At 50.2% G+C, this 22,147-nt stretch overlaps 1 protein-coding gene across 3 annotated transcripts in view; it reads left to right on the top strand.

The window, feature by feature from the left end:
• The window catches only part of LOC126535560 (isoaspartyl peptidase/L-asparaginase), a 263,028-nt gene extending 240,892 nt beyond the window's left edge, over nt 1-22,136 (top strand). For 2 of the 3 annotated variants that reach the window (XM_050182387.3, XM_055073205.2), the window contains one exon: nt 21,844-22,136. In XM_050182387.3, the coding sequence (XP_050038344.1) occupies nt 21,844-22,040 (197 nt within the window). In that variant the 3' untranslated portion in view covers nt 22,041-22,136. Of the gene's footprint in view, nt 1-14,796; nt 14,954-21,843 lie in introns of all 3 variants that reach the window. The other variant, XM_055073206.2, reaches the window with a different exon arrangement.
• Nucleotides 22,137-22,147: the final 11 nt, after the last annotated feature.

The raw sequence follows: 22,147 nt of genomic DNA, 5'->3' as shown, positions 1-22,147 counted from the left end.
AAGGAGGCCTTAACCTTACGCTTACTGCAAACACGCACCTACCCTACCGTCTTAGGCCACTGTTACCCAGGTTATACACGACTGCTTCGTGTAAAGCGTGCGGACAGAGAGCAACGCTGCGACACATTCTCTGGGAATGTGCCTACGGTACTGAAACCGCCGCCGTTCCCGACATAACCAAGGCCGTTGTTAGCGTACAGGAACCTCGCTCTTTCTCGACGCCTCCCCAGCTGCGGGTGCCGCCGCTGGGAGGCGGCTCTCAAAAGTTCGGAGTTGGAAGACCAGCTCTGGGCCGTCCGGCAAGAAGCCGCTCGAGTCCAAGGACTTCGAGCCGCCACCTGAGACGACAACAACCAAAAGCGCCGGTCCATTCTTTTTATTAGAGTTTATTTTCTCATTCTTCTTCCATGGTGGGTCTGTCGCAGTAGCCATTGCGCAAGTGACATAGGTTACACCAGCTCGCATTTTGTTCGCTTTCTTCTTAAACAAGGGATCTCAATGTCAGTCAGTGGATGCTAAGGAGCGTCGCCTATCCGCAAAAGGAAAGCAGGAACACTTTTGCGTTTTCCAAACTTGTCACTGTCTCCGATGATCGTATGTGGTAATCAACACAAGCAGTCAGCAGACTCAATATACGTGCATTCAGTTTAGAAGGCACAACTCGCTTTACATAGGTAGTTCTAATGCGGGGACTGTAACATTTCATTTCGTTTTGTCAGAAAAAAAGCAAGCAGGAACAGAAAATTTTCATCTAGAAATTCCACAATAAAGCAGAACGACAGTAAAAAATAGAATAACCCAGAAGCATAATGTTTTCAAATTCCTGCTAACTGTTATCAACAAAGTAAACAAGATGCTGAACGAGTTCTTTTATTTAGTGACAAACACATATTTTAGGATGGCCGTTAGAGGGACGACTATTCCGCCACATGGCTAATAAATAAAAATTAAAAGGCATAGAACACCACACAAAATCGGCGCAGTCTTTCTCGGGCGAGCTCGTTGGCGACGCGGTCTGACATTACTTTGAAAATTCTCTGGATGTAAATCTCTTCGGAGTGCTTGTCGCAGAAAACACATATTGGAGTCACCCTGCGGTACCCTCTTTTGATTAGCCGCTCTCATTCTGCAAGCCGTGCAGTGCCCCCGGCGGTGCGCCGAGCATAGATACCCTGTCTGGGTTCGATGGGTAGCCGCGCCGACACTGCGGTACGCAACATGTCTTCTCCGTTCCATGAGGCATCATTAGCCGCTGGAACTTCACTCACACGGGCTCAAATTACAGCGCACAATATGGATGAATGCCGTACACTTGAATGAAACGATTTTCACGAAGCAAAAGTGACGGATGCAACTGCAGCGCATAAGAGCCGCTGACACAATGATGATGAGGATATTGTTACGGGGATGTTGGCAGCATAAGACTATAATTACAGTTTAAATACAAACAGAATTAATGGAGTTAAGATTGCAACAAGTAACACCACGCAGCAGCCAGCATCTCCTCATCTTCCTTTTCCTTCTTTTATGCTTCTGTAATTGGACCCCCAGGTGCTGAAGCGCCGTCTCGGCGCATGGTAGGCGAAGAATTGCGAGCGAAGTATGGCTTCAGCCGCGAAACGTGCACGATGTCAAGAGGCGTCGTACTTGAGGACGCATCAAACTGTAGCGCCCAAATCTAGTAATTTACGTCGTTAACTTGACGTAGGACTTCATAAGGCCCTGTGTAGCGAGAGAGAAGCTTCTGGGAGAGGGCGACCCGACTATGTGGTGACCAAAGGAGCACCTAAGCACCAGGCGTGAACTTGACTTCGCGATGGCACCGGTCATAACGCTCTTTTAGTGTACGCTGCGCAGCTAATAAACGAGATCGGGCAACTTGACGTGCATGTGAGCGCGATCGATGACTTCACGAGCGTACTCAGTTGCAACGCTGGCACAGAAGGGAGGATGGTGTCAAACGGCGATCTGGGAGATTAGAGGGTGAATATCTTTCGGTGTCAGGTCGGGACGAGTTGTACCCGAACGTCACGTAGGCCAGCGTGGCGTCCCAATAGCGGTGTCTGTGGATGACGTGAATCGACAGCACCTCTGTGATTTATCGTGATTTATCTTTATCGGGCGACCACGTTTCGCCGCCTAACAAATGTTATCGCACAGCGAGGGACGAGCCTGCATGTATCCGAAGTTTCTGGAAAGTTATCGATGCTTCTATCCGCTTTCTGTTATCGCCGAACCTTGTGTTATCTGATTTCATCGCGTGACGCGAATGGTGTAGAACTTTGTGGAAGACACGCGGGTCCCAGCGATTAGTCTGGAACATTCGACGATTGATGTATAAAAGCCGACGCGCTTGACCCGTTGATCAAATTTTCGACGATCGCCGACTGTGTTCGCCGCTCTCGTTGTGCTATAAGTGTAGCCTGTTTTGTGGGCACAGGTTCGGCCAATGAAAATCTAGTTTTGCCTTTCACAGTATTGCTACTGTGTTCTTTGACGTCACGACCACGTGACATATGGTGGAGGTTCTTTGCGTTCATGTACCAGACGCCCCCACAAAGCCGTGACCCAAGCCCGCACGCGGAAGACAACACCAACGTCGCCAAGAACCAGCGAGGTAGCAGCAGGCTGCAAGGACTGCCCCCGGAGCACGGACTTTTGCCTGAGACGACCAGGAAGATCACCACCAAGTCCACCCCAATGGCAGCCCGAGCGGCCCCGTCGTGCTGCAGCAGCCCAGGGAGTCTCCGACGTTCCGCGGTTTAACGTTCGAGGACCGGGAAAGCTGGTTTGAGGCGTATGAGAGAGTCGCTACATTTAACAACTAGAACAGCGACGACAAACTGCAACATGTCTTCTTCGCATTGAAAGACGTGGCCAGGACGTGGTTCGAGAACCGAGAAGCCACCTTAATGACCTGGGAGCTGTTCCGAAGCGGCTTCCTGCAGTCATTCGCAAGCGTCGTACGCCGAGAACGAGCCCAAGCGCTATTAGAAACTCGGGTGCAGCTACTTAATGAGACAACCGCGATCTTCACGGAGGAAATGAGCCGTCTCTTTCGCCACGCTGACCTTGAAATGCCCGAGGAGAGGAAAGTCCGCCTACTCATGCGTGGTGTGAAGGAGGAACTTTTTGCCGGAATGGTACGAAGCCCACCGAAGACCGTCGACGAGTTTTTTCGCGAGGCCACCAGCATCGAGAAGACACTCGAGATGCGAAACCGGCAATTCGACCGCCGCACGTACTCGACAAACTACGCTGGAGTTCAATCACTGGCCACCGACGACCTACGCGAGACTATCCGAGCGGTCGTGCGGCAAGAGCTGCAGAAGCTGTTCCCATCATCACAGCATCAAGTGGCTAAGATAGCCGAAGCCTTACGTGAGCAACTCCAACAACAACTCGGAGTAGCCCCTGAATCGCCGCAGCCTCAGCCTCAAACGATGACCTACGCCGCCATCGCCCGCCGTCAAGGTCCCCCTCCACGAACGCGCCAGGGCCCCGTAACGCACAATTCCGTCGACCACCACCGCCGCCGCCAGCACGACCACCCGTCGTCCAGCGCAGCTACCCGAGGAAGACAGACGTTTGGCGCGCTTCTGACCACCGCCCGCTCTGCTACCACTGCGGAGAAGCGGGTCACGTCTACCGACGATGCTCATACCGGGAGATGGGACTGCGAGGTTTCGCCGTCAACGCTCCGCGCCCGCAGCAAGGCGAACGCCCTCGCGATATCACCGACTACCTCGCCGCTACTCAGTGGAGCTCTCGACGACCGTCGCGTTCGCCATCACCAGGCCGCTGCCTGTCGCCGCAGCGCCGACCATACAATGGCCAAGCCCGGGGCCGGTCAGCGAGCCCATATCCAGAAAACTAAAAGCAGCAACCGATGGAGGTGTGGTTGCTGTTCGTCGAACTGACGAAGATTCTCCGCTGCCGCCGAAGATGCCGAAGAAACTACCTCCACGACATAAAGACACGCCGCCGTCCCGACGAAGTCTGGAAGCAAAGAATACGATGACGAAAGACGACCTGGCGACGCGAAGTTCCAGCTTCAGTTCAACACGACGCAGCCGTGATCCGACGCCAAGACCTAACTGCAACGCCAGACAAAGAACCACCGACCTCAACGTGCTTCTCGACGGCCACGCAGTTACCGCCTTAGTGGACACAGGGGCCGATTACTCCGTAATGAGTGGGCACATCGCCACCCCGTTGAAGAACGTTAAAACTGCATGGGAAGGCCCTCAAATTCGAACAGCTGGAGGAGACCTCATTAGGCCGACTGGAATCTGCGCGACAAGAATAACCGTTCCTGGCCGGACTTACCCTGCCACCTTCCTTATCCTCCAACAGTGTTCACGAGACGTCATTCTCGGCATGGACTTCCTGAACCAACACGGCGCAATCATAGACCTGAAGTCAAAATCGATAACGCTGTCGGAAGATCAAGCGATACCGCCGGAGAGCTCTCGTAATCACCACGCCTTGAGTGTGCTCAAAGATGAAGTAAGCATTCCGCCTCGCTAGAGCATTGTTATTTCGGTCGGCACCGAAACACCCTCTGACATAGAAGGCGTCATCGAAGGCGACCAACGTCTACTGCTTGACCGTGAAATTTGCGTCGCTAGAGGAATCACTCGACTACACGGAGGAAACACGCAAGTGTCGCTGACAAACTTCAGCCAGGAGTCCAAGCACATCAACAAGGGCACGACGATCGCATACATCGAGGAAATTCTGAAAACCAGCAATGCGTTTCTCCTCGCGGATTCTGCCGCATGTACCCCGACGACCGTAGTTCCCGAACCAGACTTTGACATAAATCCAAGTCTCCCCATGATTAAGCAACAGCTGAGAAGCTTACTTCGACGGTACAAAGAGTGCTTTTCGACGTCATCACGGATTCGACAAACGCCAGTCGCAAAGCATCGCATAATAACCGAAGGGTGTGCTCGACCACTCCGCCAGAGCCCTTATCGAGTTTCTACGCGAGAACGTGAGGCTATAAGGCACCAAGTCGACGATATGCTGCGCGACGACATCATCCAGCCGTCCAAAAGCCCGTCGGCATCTCCCGCAGTCTTGGTGAAGAAAAACGACGGAACCCTACGTTTCTGCGTCGATTATCGTCGTCTGAACAAGATCACGAAGAAGGACGTGTACCCCCTCCCACGAATAGACGACGCATTGGATCGGCTGTGCAACGCTAAATACTTCTCGTCGATGGACCTCAAGTCTGGCTATTGGCAAATAGAACTCGACGAAAGAGATCGCGAAAAGACGGCCTTCATCAGCTCAGACGGCCTCTACGAGTTCAAGGTTGTGCCATTCGGACTGTGCTCGGTGCCTGCAACGTTCCAGCACGTGATGGACACGGTTTTAGCAGGATTAAAGTGGCAGACCTCTCTCGTTTACTTGGATGACGTCGTCGTCTTCGCCGGAAATTTCGACGATCACCTCACGCGGCTTGCGACAGTACTAGAGGCCATCAAGTCATCAGGGCTCACTCTGAAGCCGGAAAAATGCCGCTTCGCTTACGATGAGCTTCTGTTCGTAGGCCACGTAATGAACAAATCTGGTGTCCGTCCAGACCCGCAAAAGACAGCTGCCATCGCACACTTCCCGCAACCCATCGACAAGAAGGCAATGCGTAGATTCCTTGGCATGTGTGCCTACTACAGGCGCTTCGTCAAGGACTTTTCACGCATCGCTGAGCCGTTGACACGTCTAACTAAATGTGATGTTGAGTTCAAGTGGGAAACGCCGCAGGCGGACGCATTTGAAGAACTCAAATGACGCATGCAGTCGCCGCCGGTACTTGCACACATCGACGAGTACGCCGATACAGAAATCCATACTGACGCCAGTAGCCTAGGCCTCGGTGCCGTTCTAGTCCAGAGGAGAAACGGAGTGGAACAGGTGATAGCTTACGCTAGCCGGTCGCTGTCAAAAGCGGAAGGCAACTATTCTACAACCGAAAAGGAATGCCTCGCCATTGTTTGGGCTACACCTAAATTTCGCCCTTTATGGCAGGCCATTCAAAGTCGTCAGTGACCATCACGCGTTGTGTTGGCTAGCGTATATAATGGATCCTTCAGGACGACTGGCGCGGTGGAGGCTCAGACTACAAGAATACGACATAACTGTAACGTACAAGTCCGGATGAAAACACTCCGATGCCGATTGCCTATCACGCGCCCCCATTTAACCGCCGTCGCAAGATGACGAGAGTGACGACGCCTTCCTTGGAATGATAAGCGCGGAAGACTTTGCTGAACAGCAACGGGCAGACCCGGAGCTAAAAGGCCTCGTCGAATATTTGGAAGGGCACGCCGACGTTGTCCCCAGGGCACTTAAGCGCGGATTATCTTCCTTCACGCTTGCAAACAATCTACTCGTGAAGAAGTACTTCCCACTAGTCCGCGCCAACTACCTTCTTGTTGTTCCGTCGGCGCTGCGTCCAGAAGTACTGCACACCCTACATGACGATCCAACCGCTGGGCACCTCGGTTTCTCCCAGAGGGTATCGGATACAAGAAAGGTATTACTGGCCGCACATAACCGCCAATGTCGCCTGTTACGTCAAGACATGCCGAGACTGTCAGCGACGCAAGACACCAGCGACAAGGCCAGCGGGATTACTACAGCCGATCAAGCCTCCTTACCGGCCTTTTCAGCAGATCGGGATGGACTTGTTGGGACCGTTTCCGACATCAACTTCCGGAAATAAGTGGATCGCCGTGGTGACGGACTATCTCACCCGCTTCGCTGAAACTAAAGCTCTGCTGAAAGGCAGTGCAGCCGAAATGGCGAACTTTTTCGTCGAGAACATCCTGCTGCGACATGGCGTTCCAGAAGTCCTCATCACCGACAGAGGAACGGCTTTTACAGCAGAGCTCACGCAAGCCATTCTGCAATACAGCCAGAGAAGTCACAGGGGGACAACTGCCTACCATCCGCAGACGAATGGCCTCACGGAGCGCCTGAGCAAGACCCTCGCCGACATGCTAGCAATGTACGTCGACGTCGAGCACACGACGTAGGATGTGGTCCTGCCGTACGTAACATTCGCTTATAACACGCCGGTGCAAGAAACAACACAGCTCACGCCATTTAAGCTGGTTTACGGCAGGAACCCGACGACGACGCTCGACGCCATGCTGCCGCACGTCACTGATGAGGAAAATCTTGACGTCGCTACCTATCTCCAGCGCGCTGAAGAAGCCCGACAGCTCGCCCGCCTGCGGATCAAGAACCAGCAGGGGACCGACAGCCGACACTACAACCTCCGTCGACGCTTCGTCGAGTACCAGCCCGGCGACCGTGTTTGGGTATGGACCCCGATACGCCGACGAGGACTCAGTGAGAAACTACTGCGACGCTATTTCGGACCCTACAAGGTTATCCGACGTATTGGCGCACTGGACTATGAGGTCGTGCCAGAGGGCATTTCGCATTCACAGCGGCGCCGCGCACGATCTGAAGTGGTCCACGTGGTGCGCCTTAAACCCTTTTATGGACGCTGACGAACTTCCTTATTTTGTTGTTTTCTTTCTTACGAGTGCTTTTTTTATTATTACTTTCGTTTGTTTGCAGCATCGGGTCGATGCTTTTTAAGAGGGGGGGTATTGACACGTGTACTTATCTTTATCGAGCGACCACGTTTCGTCGCCTAACAAATATCGCACAGCGCGGGACGAGCCCACATGTATCCGAAGTTTGTGTAAAGTTATCGATGCTTCTATACGGGCTGTCTGTTGTCGCCGAACCTTGTGTTATCTGATTTCATCGCGTGACGCGAATGGCGTAGAACTTTGTGGACGACACGCGGGTCCCAGCGATTAGTCTGGAACATTCGACGATTGATCTATAAAAGCCGACGCGCTTGACCCGTTGATCATATTTTCGACGATCGCCGACTGTGTTCGCCGCTCTCGTTGTCCTATAAGTGTAGCCTGTTTTGTGGGCACAGGTTCGCCCAATAGAAATCTAGTTTTGCCTTTCACAGTATTGCTACTGTGTTCTTCAACGTCACGACCGCGTGACAATTCGATTGAGACGCTCCGTAAGACCGTTCGTTTGTTGGTAGTAGGCGGGGGACAGCTTGTGCTCAGTGGCACAAGAGCGGAGGATGTCGTCGACAGCTCGAGACAAGAACGAGCGCCGCGGTCTCTAAGTAACTGTCGAGGCACACCGTGGTGAAGAATGACGTTGTGGAGAGAATCGGCGACGTCTGTTGCGCAACTAGTCGGCAATGCCTTTGTTATCGCTATAGCGTGTCGCGTAATCAGTAGATTCCCTCTAGTCCTCGTTGGAAAAGGGCTAAGCAGGTCAAGGCCTACGCGAAAGAACGGTTCCGAGGGAACTTCAATTGGACGGAGTCGTCCGACAGGTAGCAGGGGACGTTTCTTCTGGCGCTGACAATTCGCAAGTTGCGACATAACGACGCACAGAGAGGTAGAGACCCGGCCGGAAGAACCGGCGTCGTATGCGGTCGTATGTATGCAATACTCCAAGGTGTCCCGCCGTCGGTGCATCGTGAAGTTGTTCGAGAGCGAAGGATCGCAGATGACGAGGAAGGGCAAGGAGCAACTCAGGGCCGTCAGGGTTGATATTGCGGCTGCAGAGGATGCCGTCCTGCAGCAGTTACATGTGGCACGTGCCATCAGTGGTGCCAGATTGCATTCCAGCGATCATGGTCTGTAAGGATTCGTCGCATTGTTGTTAAGCGCCCATGTCGGTCACGTCAGTAAAAGCTATCGCGAAGGTCACCGGATCCTGCACAGCAGTATCAGTGGGATCCACGGGGTGCCGAGAGAGGCAGTCAGCGTCCTTGTGGAGGCGTCTGGTCTTGTAATTGACAACAAACAAAATTCCTGAAGCCGCAAAGCCCAGCGACCAAGCCGTCCAGTCGGGTCCTGGAGGGAAGACAGCCAGCAGACAGCGTGGTGGTCTTTAACGACCGAAAGCGCGCGGCCGTGCAAATATCGCCGCAACTTGGCGACAGTCCAAACTACAGCCAAGCACTGCCGCTCGGTGGTGGAGTAATTTCTCTCGGCAGGGGACAACAGGCGCTTGGCGTAAGCTATCACGCACTCGGTACCATTCTATTGTTGGGCGGAAACAGCGCCTATGCCATGGTCACTTGCGTCAGTGTGGACTTGGTGCAGATCAATCAAAGTGGGCAAGTATGGGAGGGATGATGAGAAATCCAATGAACGCGGCGAACGCGTGAGCTTGCTCAGGGCCCCACGAGAACGGCGTGTTCTTGTTTAGAAGGTCTGTCAAACGCCGAGCAAGGTCGGCGAAGCTTTTGACGAAACGGCGAAAGTAAGAACACAGGCCGACGAAGCAGCGCACGTCAGAAGCAGAACCTGGCACAGGGAAACCGGGTAAGACGCGAACTTTTTCCGTATCTGGTTGGACACCGGATGCGTCAACGAGGTGTCCCAACACGGTAATCTGATGGCGCCCGAATTGACACTACGTTGAGTTCACTTGGAGGCCGGCTTTTCTGAAGATCGCAAGAATGGCAGCGAGTCAGGTAAGGTGGCTGCCGAACGTCGGAGAAAGAACAGTAACGTCGTCAAGGTAACATACAGATGGTCCATTTGTAGCCTCGCAGCAGACACTCCATCATACGTTCAAATGTCGCAGGAGCATTGCATAGGACATAGGGCACGACTTTGAAATGATATAAACCATCCCGCGTGATGAAGGCCTTCTTTTCGCGGTCCATTTCATCAACTGAAATCTGCCAGTAGCCGGATCGAAGATCGAAGCATTTAGCTCCGTGTAAGCAGTCCAAGGCGTCATCAATGCGTGGTAGTGGGTAGACGTCCTTTTGGATGATCTTGCTTAAATGGCGATAATCGAAGCAAAAACGCCAGGTACCATATTTTTTTTTTCACTAGGACGACAGGCGAAGCCTAAGGGCTGGCTAATGGTTCGAGGAACTTTTTACGGAGCATTTTGTACACTTCTGATTAGATGGCTCTACGTTCAGCATGCGATACACGATAGGGACACTGATGACTATGATTCGTGTCTCCAGTGTTGATACGGTCGTGAACAACAGATGTTTGTCCTAATGGCATGTCGCCGGAATGAAAGATGTCTTGGTACGATTCGAGGTGGAGACGTATGACCGTGGGCTGTGCAGAGCTGAGGTCAGGTGCACTCATCTTTACAAAGTCATCGGTTAGGGAACCAGAGCTGTGGGCTGCAATTGGCGCTAAGCTCTCGTCATCCAGACTTTCAATGTCAAATTCGGAAGCATTAGAAACGCTGGCGAAGAATAAGCCTGCTGGAAGCTCTTGAGTGCGCAGGCTGAACTTCAGAAGCGGAAGAACGACGTTGTTATTAGTAATCGTCACCAGCGTATGCGAAAGAGCATCCTCCTGGTTGAAAAGCAGGTCGATGATGGGGCGAAGTACATATTCACCGTCAGGAATCTGTGGCTGTGCGGTCAAAGCGACGTAACTGACTGCCTCAGGTGACAGACGCACATCGTGAAGCCAACACAAGTGCGGTGGAGCGGTGCTCGGTGCATGGGCGACTTGAGGCAGTTCCAACTGAAGAATGCCGGTTGTGCAGTCGATGAGAGCGGAATTATGGGATAAAAAGTCCAATCTAAGGATAACGTCGTGAGGGCGGTTGTCGATCACAGCAAAAAGAACAGAAGTAGTGCGGCCGGCTATACTTAAACGCGCAGTACACATTCGAAGAACATATTCCAAGCCCATATTTTCCTTTACGGATAATAATATCTCTCTACGACGCATTTCTTCACTACAAATCCCTTACTGCATTTCTTCTTCGAGCAGTACCTACGTAGCTCACTTGGCACCCCTGCAGCACACACAAAACCAAGCTTTGAGAATAATCACTTACAGCCATTTTTCATCTAGTTCCTTGCCATTACTCCGCAATTTATATTTTGTCAGTAGGGGATTTAAAGAAATGTTCTATTCCTGTCATGAAGTATAACTTTTCTCAAGGAGAATTACCTGTTTCGTTGATAACAAAAAACCAAACCCCACATTTCGCTGGCACTCGATTTTCACACCATAACAACTACCTGCTACCGAAACCAAGGACTAACTATGGCAAAGTTACTGCGAACTTTTTGGCAACATCGCTTTGGAATTAACTTCCGCCCTCCAATAAATCATCGCCTTCCATTCATTTAATTAAGAGAAAACATTGTCACCACTTGTTGGGAACGTGACTGCTTTGTTTATTTTACGCTTCTTTATGTAGTATATATTTCCCAGGATCCGCCTTTTGTGTTTATACTTCAGTGTTATTACCATGACGATGTTTTTTGTTAATACTTTTTATTTCCATAGGATTGCTACTGCTGCTGACCGCATTAAGTGTGCTTCTATGTATCTATTGTTGGACGTCCCTTCCCACTCAATGGCTACGGGACCTCCTAGATTACTTTATCTGTACAAAATTTCAGTTGCAACAGTAAACTGAAACTGAAACGGAAACCAGCGCGCCGCCGTCGGCCACACGAAACACTCGGGCCGATGCTGGGGTGAAGACCTTCTTTAAATGTCTACGTAGACTAGCACGGATCACGGAGACGTGGGCTTCAGTGTCGACGACTGCTTGGACCGGTTACGGCTTCTATTTTAACGTCAATTACACTTCTCTTTGTGGGCGCAGACAGAGGATTTCCTGGAGTAGTAGGCAATGCAGCACCATCTCCGAGGGCTGCATTTGTTTGTTTTCCGAAAGGGTGTGGCCAAAAACCACAGGAGACGAAAGGCGACGTGGCTGCGGTGAACGGGAATATGGGTGACGCGTTTGCGGTCAACGAGACTGGTGTCCGCGCGGCGATGATGAGCGACTGTACCACGTGTTCTTAGCAGAGTTGTCGGCGCTGTTATACTCGGCGGTGGGCGAAACATTGTGGGTATTTCCACTAAAACGGCTGAGGTTGGTTGGCGTGCGAGGTCTTGAGGTTCATGAGTTGCGACAGTATCGGGCAACATGGCCAATGCAGCGACAGGTGAAAGATATTGGCTGGTCATCCGCGGTTGTCCACTCAGTCGGGTTGTGATAACGCAGACAGAAGTGTCGAGGTGGAGCGAAAATAGTAGAAGGGTACTCGTTAGCTCTGGGATTGGCGACAGCACAAAGAGAATGTCAACCAATGTTTTGAAGCTTTTGAGGAACGATAGCTTGTACGAGTGGAACTGAAAATGTGGTAGCATCAGGGATGCGCGAACAGAAAGCTGCGGGCGCCATCGCATCCAGTTCACGACGAAGGATTCGCAGCACGTCCTATGATGGCGACGCATGCTGCTCTGCGTGTTGATCTTCACACGTCAACGTTGCGGCAGTATTGGGAAGTCTGGCGAATGGTTGCAAGACGCGTCGGCTCTTGGCCTGCTCGAATTGTCGGCACTCTTTAATAGTACCGTCAACTGTAGAGCAGGTTTTTGCACATGAGCAGATTAAACGCGTCGTCAACAGTGCCCTTAAGCACGTGCCCAACCTTCTCAGCTTCTACCATGTCGTCATCGGCTTTACGGCAAAGTGCCAGCACGTCCTGGATGTACGAGACATAGGACTCTGTGGGGGATTGGGGACGGGAGGCCAGTTCCTGCTTTGCGGCAATTTTACTGCCGGCTGGTTTGCCAAATAACTCTGTCAACTTCTTTTTGCATTGGTCCCAGCTTAGCTCCTGTTCGTGGTTTTCGTACCACACACCTTTGCTGTTCCTCTGAGTTAGAACAACAGGTTAGCTAGTATAAACGTAGGGTCCCATGTGTTGATTCCGCTCACGTGTTCGTACATAGTCAGCCACTCTTCAACGGTGGGGCCATTGGTCCCACAGAAAGTTCTAGGATCCTTTGGTTGCACAAGAACAAAAGGTTACAGTTACGTAGCTACCGACGGTGACGTAGGAGGTAGCAACGACGTTAATCCCACGTGCTCACCGCCATTCATGGTGCGGCCGGTGATGCGACGCCCACTGCGGAGCTCCGTTTCCACCCGTGGTACCCCGCATCTTTTATCAATATGTTACGCGGATGGTGGGAGTACAAAAAGAGTGTATTTACATTATATATACAAAATGAGTTAGAGTAGTTAAGATGGCTGACCACCAACAACACGCAGCAGCCAGCGTCCCGTGATCTTGTTTTTTCTCTCTCTTGTTTCATCCTTCCGTAACAATATATTGCCATCTCCGTTTACGCGAGGCGGTGACAAATAGTCACCTATCCCGCTTGATTTAATCAGGTTTGCCATACATATTTTCGTTAAAGCAATATTGTTCACATCTGATTAATCTTTTTTTCGTCATCAAAACTTCTCCTATAGCTTGTACTACTACGTATTCCTGTAACAGATGCTGTTGTATCAATCTATTTCCTCCTTTTTCCCCACCAATGCTCTAAATGTCTCTTGCTTATCTCGACTGGTGGCCGGTTGATGCTTCGGTTCACTTTAAATTCAGTTGCTTCTGAAACGTGTGCGTTAGTTTCAGGTACAGTTTCAGTTTTATTAGCTTAAGGACTTCTTTCTGGGGGGCATTACATTACCTACAGGTCTCACTGGGTGATTGCCATCGCATTCCATCAGTATGGGTTGAGTGGTCCACAGAGTTTTGCTGCAGCGTACACATGCCTCATCTAATTGCGAATACTTGATCCAGTGTGTTATTGTGCTTACGCAACGAGCTTGAGATTCAGATATCAAGACACTGTCCTTTGTGTTGTCGTACAGATTTTCCCTTCTCATTTCTTTATTCCCATTCTTGTAGTGTCCATGGTCCTTTTTCTTTCCATTCTTGGCATCCAATTTCCGGTCACTGCTTCTCTCACCTTCTTTCTGATGACTACTTGTTATCTATTTACGCGTTCAATTGCCCTGTACTTGGTTGCCAACTTTCTTGACCTCTTCCTCCATTCTGTGTCCAGGCTTTTCAGGTATGGATACTTGTGTACCTTAGCCGCCCACTTATTTCGATCCATGCTTCTGAGTCTTTCTTCAAAACTAATTTTGATCTGCGCTTCTCCGACAGGCCCACCCCATCTCACCCTGCACTGCTTCATTTGTGGTTTTACCTTGGGCACCCAAAGCCAACCAGCCTATCGACCTTTGGTCATCTTCCAACCTCGATGAAATATCCAATTTTAAGCACAGAATTGCATTTGCGAGCGTTATCGCTGGCACACGGCTTCTTTTTAGGTTCCAGGCGCCACCTCACACTTATTGTAGCCCTCGTGTGGTCCATGTATTGCTGCATTCCGCTTCCCCTTTATTTTCATATCATCTTCGTGGCTGCGTGAGTATGGTAGCTATATTGGTATCGATATTGTTTCACTATGGGTATGACTTGCAGTTTTATTGACACCACGTAATTACTCGTCTCTTCAATAAAGATCATAATTCCCGAACTAGGTTTGTCGCTGCATTGTCACAGATATCCTCCGCAAGTGTCTGGAAATCTCTTGCATGTACAGCTTGTAGCACTATGTCATCCACATACATCAGCTCAGGGACGTTTTGTTGCACCATTTGTGCACTACGGTTGTCGGATAAATCAAGCAGTACTTCATTGTTTTCCAGTCATCGTGCCTAGGCTAAAGCGCGAAGATCAATTGACAGCGGACATCTTTACTTCAGTCCTTAGTGAATTTCCACCACATGATTACTATCTCGGCCTTCCCATATAACTTGTGCTTGGTTGTCTGTGTATATATCGCTCAGCAGCTCCACGATATTGTTACGTGAAGCTGAAGCCGAATACTATTTACAATTTATTTACAGGTAAGCTCACGGAGGCCAAAATGGCGGCGCTATATCAAACCGGCCCACACGTCGTCTTCCACCTCAGTGTAGCCACACTGTGGCGGCTGTTCCGCAGCATCACCCCTGGCTGGAGAAGCACCGTCCCGGTGCTTAATCTACACATCCGCGGTGAAAGGTGTGTGGTAGCGTTTTAGCCTTGCCACGTGAACGATGTCACCTGCAGCTGATGATGACGCTGAGAGATCGGCGAGGATGATTTCATACGTGACATCGGTCACTTGGCGTACCACACGGTAAGGGCCTGTGTAGCGCGACAGCAGCTTTTCGGAAAGGCCCACACGACGAACGGGTGACCAGAGAAGCACCAGAGAACCCGGAGAAAAGTGCACGTCACGATGGTGGCAATCATAGAGGCGTCTCTGATGCTCCTGTGAGGCCTCGAGACGGGAGCGGGCGAGCTGGCGCGCGTGGTCGGCGTGTACGATAGCGTCGCGGGCGTATTCAGTGGCGGAACGTGTGGCCGAAGGCAGCAAAGTGTCCAAGGCCAACACGGGTTCTCGGTCATATAGGAGATAGAACGGTGAATAACCGGCGGTGTCATGACGCGATGAATTATACGCGAACGTCACATATGGTAAGTGAAGATCCCAGTCGTGGTGGTCGGTCGCAACGTACTTGGAATGCATGTCGGTGATGGTTCGATTGAGGCGCTCCGTGAGGCCGTTGGTCTGGGGGTGGTAGGACGTGCTGAACTTGTGCTTTGTCGAGCAGGAGCGGAGTATGTCCTCGACGACTGCCGACAGAAAGCTGCGGCCACGGTCAGTGAGTAATTGGCGCGGAGCACCGTGCACTAAAATGATGTCATAGAGCAGCAAGTCAGCAACGTCAGTAACGCAACTTGTCGGGAGGGCTCTGGTGATTGCGTACCGCGTAGCATAATCGTTAGCGACGGCGACCCATTTATTTCCGGAGCCCGAGAGAGGAAACGGTTCAAGCAGGTCTAGACCAACACGGAAAAGGGGTTCCGGTGGGATGTCGATCGGCTGGAGATATCCAGCTGGAGGTGTGGAGGGCTTCTTCCGGCGCTGACAGGGCTCACAAGCGGCAACGTAGCGCCGCACGGAGCGGGCGAGACCCGGCCAAAAGAATCGACGGCGTACACGGTCTGTTCCGTAGCAATATCACCATCTATGCGTTCGTGCTTAAAGGGTCCCGGAAATGGTTCGGATAAATTTTATGGACGTGTAGGTTACAGGTACAGTTAATCATTCGCACCAGAATTTGTGTGAAGCGCCTGATATTGGGAGAGTTGCAGACAATTACAAGTTATCCTCCTCCATAGCCTTGTATTTCCTCCTCAACTCGTTCGCCGAGCGATCGGGGCTGAGCGCTGCCTTCACTGGCTCTGCGTCATGATGGCCTGTGGTGTCGTCTATTTCCGGTTCTGTAGGAGTGAGCGCGCGAAGCCTCTCCAACCTCTCCGGCAGCTGGGCAGTCAGCCCCAAGCGAGAGCTATCGAAGCAGCGTGCGTTGCGAGCATTCTGTCGCTGAGCCGAATGTGTCTGGTATTCCGGTAACCACAGGCGAGCTGGGCGTTTAGGCGGATGGGTGGAGGCATAAACTCAAGTTGATGAAGCAACATTAACGTAGACGTACGTGAGTGGCCTGATCGGTCTATACAGCCCAGCCACCTGTTGGCGCAGAGCTTGACAGAGACCTGAATTCCTCTAACCTAATGTAAATCATTTTAAACACTTACAAAAAGAGCATGCTAACGATTACACTCCTACGAAAAATTTACACCAGCAGCAAAGAAAAATACACTTCGTTACTGCTACTGTGTTTGGTTGAGCTCTGTGCCACCAGGTGGCTGCACCGAGCAGATCATTCTAAAGCCTCTCAATCATTTAAAACTACCGACAGGCTTTGATCCAGCCGACAACGCCTGCGATAGGCTGATCGGTCACATGTGACCTTGCTCCGGCCCTTTGCCGCCATGAACGTTCCTGCTCGCCGGGCGAAGTGCGCGCGTTTCGCCTGTTGTGCTATGCACATCGCTGCTATAATTTCGTTCCGGGAGGGCCGAAATGCCTTGTTGCTGTGCGGTTGGGTGCCGAAACCGGACGAAGGATGGCAAGAAGTTATTTTGCATCGCGCGCGGCAACCAGAACCTAACCAGACAAAAAGTATGGTTACACAGAATTGCACGGACGGACTTTGAACCGTCGGTAACAGCACGACTATGTGAGTCAAGTAACCTACAACGATACAAAGGTGCGATAGAAAGTATACACGTGCGTGTGTCGAGCGGTGATAGTATTTCACTCGCGTGCATGAATGTTGAGGGCCGAAGTTTGTGGAGATTATTTATTTTAGTTCGCTGTGAGCCCGCCGAATAGATCGGTATGACCTAGGATGCGAAGGACCGAAATACCTTGTTGCTGTGCGGATGGGTGCCGAGATCAGACGGAGGACGACAAGAAGTTATTTTGCATCCCGCGCAGCAAACAAAACCTAACCAGAAGGTAATTCTGGTTGCACAGAAATGGACGGAAAGACTGAACCGTCGGTAACTGCACGACTATGCGAGGAAAGTAACGTAGAGCGATACGAAGGTGCGAGAGAAAGTATACACCTGTGTGTGCAGAGCTGCAGTATTATTTCATTCGCGCGCATGAATTTTGACGGCCGAAGTTTGTGGAGATTACTGATTTTAGTGCATCACGAGCCCGTTGACTTAGCAAGTGCGGTATGGCCTAGCATGCAAGTAAATAGTGGGGCAGAAACGCATTAACTCGCTGACAAATATCCGCATTGCGTTACGTGCGATAAAAAATAAAATTCAGCAGCGAATTCTACTTTTACACTTTCCTGTGTTTGTGCGCGCGTTGTTAACTGCGCTTTACAACATGTCCAAAAAGTAATTTCCAATATCCTAATCGTATTTTGTGCATTGCATATGTGAATAAATTTATTGCTAAGTGCCTGCATTACTCTGTTTTTAAAAACGAATACTGCATAGCCACAGCTACTGGCCGTCAAATAATAAAGCGTAATACAGTATATCCAAGTACATTATATACAGCTGCGAGCTCGTTCTTTCCAAGTTTCCCTTACACTCGAAGATGTTTCACTAATCGGCAATGCCATTTTACTGATGAAAAACACGCAACTGCAAATGAACATAAGAAAAACGCCACAAGCGATACACGGATTGCCAGCAAAACACAGTGCAGTAATAGCTAGGCCAATCCGCGTGCGTTTCGTATAATGGCCTTTTAATTCTTACGGGGCTTTAGCGGTGCACGGATGCGAAAAGGGATAAACACAACAATACGCGTCATGATTCGAGTTTACGCGGCGACGTCGCACGGTTCACGAGAACAGTCAACCGCATTCACACACGCGCACACACTACGCTTGATATTGGTGTGCCGCGAGATCAGATCGCGCTGGCAGCCCGAACACGATCAAGGAGACACCCTGACACGATCCATACCGCCTCTTCATCATGTCGCGACCGTTGCACTGGCTCGTAGCATTGAACCACAAGACACAGCAGTCGTCGTGTAATCGCTACACGAAAGACACACTCAGCGGCAAGAAGACTGTTGGCGCACTCGTTTCCACACACACACAGGATGTTGTTTAGTTGCCGTGAGGGTCGCGCGCTTTGAGAATCGCACGTTTGGGCGACGTTATGTCGAAAGCATTTTGGTCCAAGCGACTGTCAGCCTTCATTTTTACACTTCTTCGTTCAATGCAACCGCTATGTGTACGCAGCACACTTATATGGAAAAGATTTCACAGAGCATACGGGATTAAGCGCAAGCAATCACCAGGGCTCGCGCGGCGATTCAGCGCAAACGAACGAAATGTAAACATGCGGAATCGAGGCGATCAAGCCCTCATTACGCTCTCTTGAGCTATTTTCTTGGAGCGCTCATTTGAAATTAAAGGACTAAATTTAGCAGTTCGGGTCCTTCTTTCGTTTTTCGCCACAGTCAGGCACCAGTAGGTTTTATTTCCGCGCGTATGCAGATATTTTTTCACCTCACGAATGCCGCGGCGCCGCGGTTTAGCGTGGGCGCTGTCTGCTACAGGAACTTCCTAGGTGGCGCGCGCGGCAGATGTCGCTACCTTGAAAATTATAGAGGGACCTTAGATCATTCACGTTCGCGCTTCTCCTCATCCTGTGAAACGGCATGGTCACACGGCCAGGCCCTGTCCCCTCGCTTGCATTTACTGGAATACTGGACTCGCGAAACGATTGTGGTAGTAATCCTCCGTTGTAAAATGGCGGCCGTAAACGCGCAAATCCTGGCGCAGATCGGATACCGCTAGTCCGAGGCGCTGCAGCCACTCCGCTCGTCTGCTGCCTTCCAGAGGGACATGATGTTGCAGCTTGACATCTTGCTGTCGCTACGTTTGCAGCGCACAACGCAACAAAGGTGATTCATGGTGCTCACGAAAAGACAGACCAACACTGACCGCGGAGCTCTTGTCAAGACGGAGCACGCGGTAGCACAAGCAGACGACACTTGCTGCGTGACGGAAGTGCTCAAGTGTACTGAGAAATTCCTCTTGTGCATTATCTTTCTATTACTTTCTTTTTAGAGCAACAAATTAACATTCCAACTATTACGAACAACATTTCTTCACCATGAACTTGGAAAAATTATCGATGACGCACCCTGGGCAGCCAGTCGGATAGCTCACCCTACTGACGTCATTAGGGCAATTTACGTCATATGGGTAGACGTGGCTGAAAATTCAGCCGAGCCGTGTGCTGCGATCGGCAGCGATGTACATATTTAAAAGCTTATCATAAATTAAATGCTTTACGCAGAGCACTTAGATGCGTCAATTAATGATCAGAAGGACATACTCTAACGACTCGGTACGTTTGTACATATCTTTTCAAGGTCTCTTTAAACATATCCCATAACAATTCCCTGTCTACGTTGTCATAGGCTGGATTGATACTTTGAAATGCTTTCCGTAAAGGCCTATTCTGAGCTAGTGAAATGTCTATGCCGCCAGTTAATGGAACCATATTATGCTTTAAGCATCTGCCTGGTGTGAACCCATTCCACAGTTGCCCTAGTACAGTGTTTTCCTCCACTACTTCGACAGTTCTAAGTTTATGGCTTGCATTGTCATTCTATATTTCACCGACGTTATTGTAGCCGGCCTCTACGAGCTTGTCTTATTCTTATCCCCTTTGTTTTTGTATATGAGGTTTATCTTGCTTTCACGCCATCCACAGGAATTTTCTTCGTTCTAATTACTTTTTCTATAGCATTATTCAGCAGTGCCTTGTTCTTTGAACCAAGCTTTTCTATTAGCTATATTGGGACTTCATCGGTTCCTACTGCCATGCTACTAAGGATATTTTGTTCAGCTTTTTTCCAGTAAATGCTTTCTATGATATTTTTTTTTGTTTCACGCTTTCGTGTCGTTTCTGGATCTGTTCAAGTTTGAACTACGCTTTCTTTCGTGCCGAAGTTATCCCTAATAAGTTCTGTGATGCGCCGCAGCGCATCGTCTCTTTCGAAGATGGTAGCGTTTTCATCCCTTATAGTCGTTTGCGAATGGTTAGTTGTAGCTCTGAGTGCCCTTACATGGTTCCGGAATCTTTTTGGGGCGCCTTTTATTTTTAGCCAGTGCTGTACTTTCGTCGTTCACTTGCGCATTTTATTTTCTCTTGCACGAGCTCACTCACCACCCTTTTCTTTTCTCGGTATTCCATCAGAGGAACACCGCTCCTTCGCGTAATCCTAACTTTTTAGCTTCTAAATTATTACTATTATTAGACCCCGCATCGCTAGACGCCTGCTTACGGCAGCTTGATTTCTTTCCTTGTTCCACCACTTACGTGATTTCATCTTCCAAATCTAGCAAGTTTATTACCGGGTCTCTCCTACTGCATAGCGTCTACGAGTTTTTTATATTCCCAGACTGTTTTCGGAAACGCTTCCATTTTCTTGTCTGTTCTTCTGCGATTTTTGTTATTTGATTTTGATTCATTTTTCCAAATCTTGAAGCTATTTGTTCTTGTTTTGTCTTAGTATATCTCCCAAACATTAAAGTTAAACTTTTGTGATCGCTACCCAGGCAATTTTTTTTTTCATGTTCACCTATAATCATTTGGCCTAGTTGTTCCTAAACCATTTCCGAGACTAGGACGTTGTCGACACATAAGTGCCTGCTTCCACATTGCCTCGTTCGCTATCCAAGACACTTATTCTCCCTGTTAACAACTATAAGGTTCCGTTAATCACACAGATTCAGCACTAGAGCACTGTTGTAATCAGTATATCTGTCTGAATCCTCCATGTGCGCATTCTTATCTCCTACCAATACCACCTGTCCCGATTTCTTGAGCTCATGAATGTCGCTTCTAATGCAATCGATCGATTCCTTATTTTTAAGTGGCACTTTAACGACACGCAGCGCCCTTGGCGACCAAAGCTAGAAGGCAATGCCAGTGGTCCTCAGATCGGGGGACCCCTCCGCTCGCCACACTAGAACGCGGCGATGCAGCGGAGTCAAATTGTCACAATTTGTGTTCAACTCGTGCTAGCAGAGTTCGAGTTATTGAAGAGTGCTGTATGGCGTCCGCCAGTTTGGTCGTTCTGAAGTCTACGGGGCCAGTGGTGGGGCCGCCAAGCAGTCAGAATAACCGAGCATGTCTGAATTGTTGATGTCCGAGAATCCTTTCCGCAACTGTAATATTGCGAATTATTGAATAGGGATAAATCGTACTGGACGACTATACAAAAATCACTTGCTTAAACTTGATAAGGTGTAATGATCCTTTTATGTAGTGAATATATCACCGTCTTTTCTCCGACTAAGTTTTGCAAACAAGCCCATTTTCCCGTACTTGAAACTGGCTCGGGGCTCTGCCAGCTGATAACGCCATCGGATGCATACGACAGGTTGTCAATAGCCGCTACATCCACAGTTGAGTGCCTTGCACAGGCCACCAACTCCAGGATACAAGTCATGAGAGCAGCGTTAACGCCAGTGAATGGATGGTCGTTTCTGTCTCTCCCTCAGGCTCATCTGCCGGTGAGGCCGTGGAGCAGGGGTTGCAGAGGATGCGGCTCAAGACGCAGGGTGGCTGCGCGGGTGCCATCTTGGTCACTCCCGCGGGCACTGTGATCACCACGACCACCACCGAGCTGATGCCCTGGGCTTGCCGCAATGCACGAAGTTACCAGTGCGGAAGCCGTCCCGACGAGCACCCGTTGTAGCAGGTGCCATGCTAGCCTCCCCAATGGTGGCAGCTCCACAATGGTCGTAGGGAGGCGGCTGTCGTCAATGCGTGAAATAAACACTTTTATTACCAAGGGACTATTTA

Source organism: Dermacentor andersoni, chromosome 7 (assembly GCF_023375885.2).
Source record: "Dermacentor andersoni chromosome 7, qqDerAnde1_hic_scaffold, whole genome shotgun sequence".
In the NCBI taxonomy this organism is placed as follows: domain Eukaryota; kingdom Metazoa; phylum Arthropoda; class Arachnida; order Ixodida; family Ixodidae; genus Dermacentor; species Dermacentor andersoni.
Note: the sequence above shows the minus strand (reverse complement) of the source record. Positions and strands in the feature narration are given on the sequence as shown.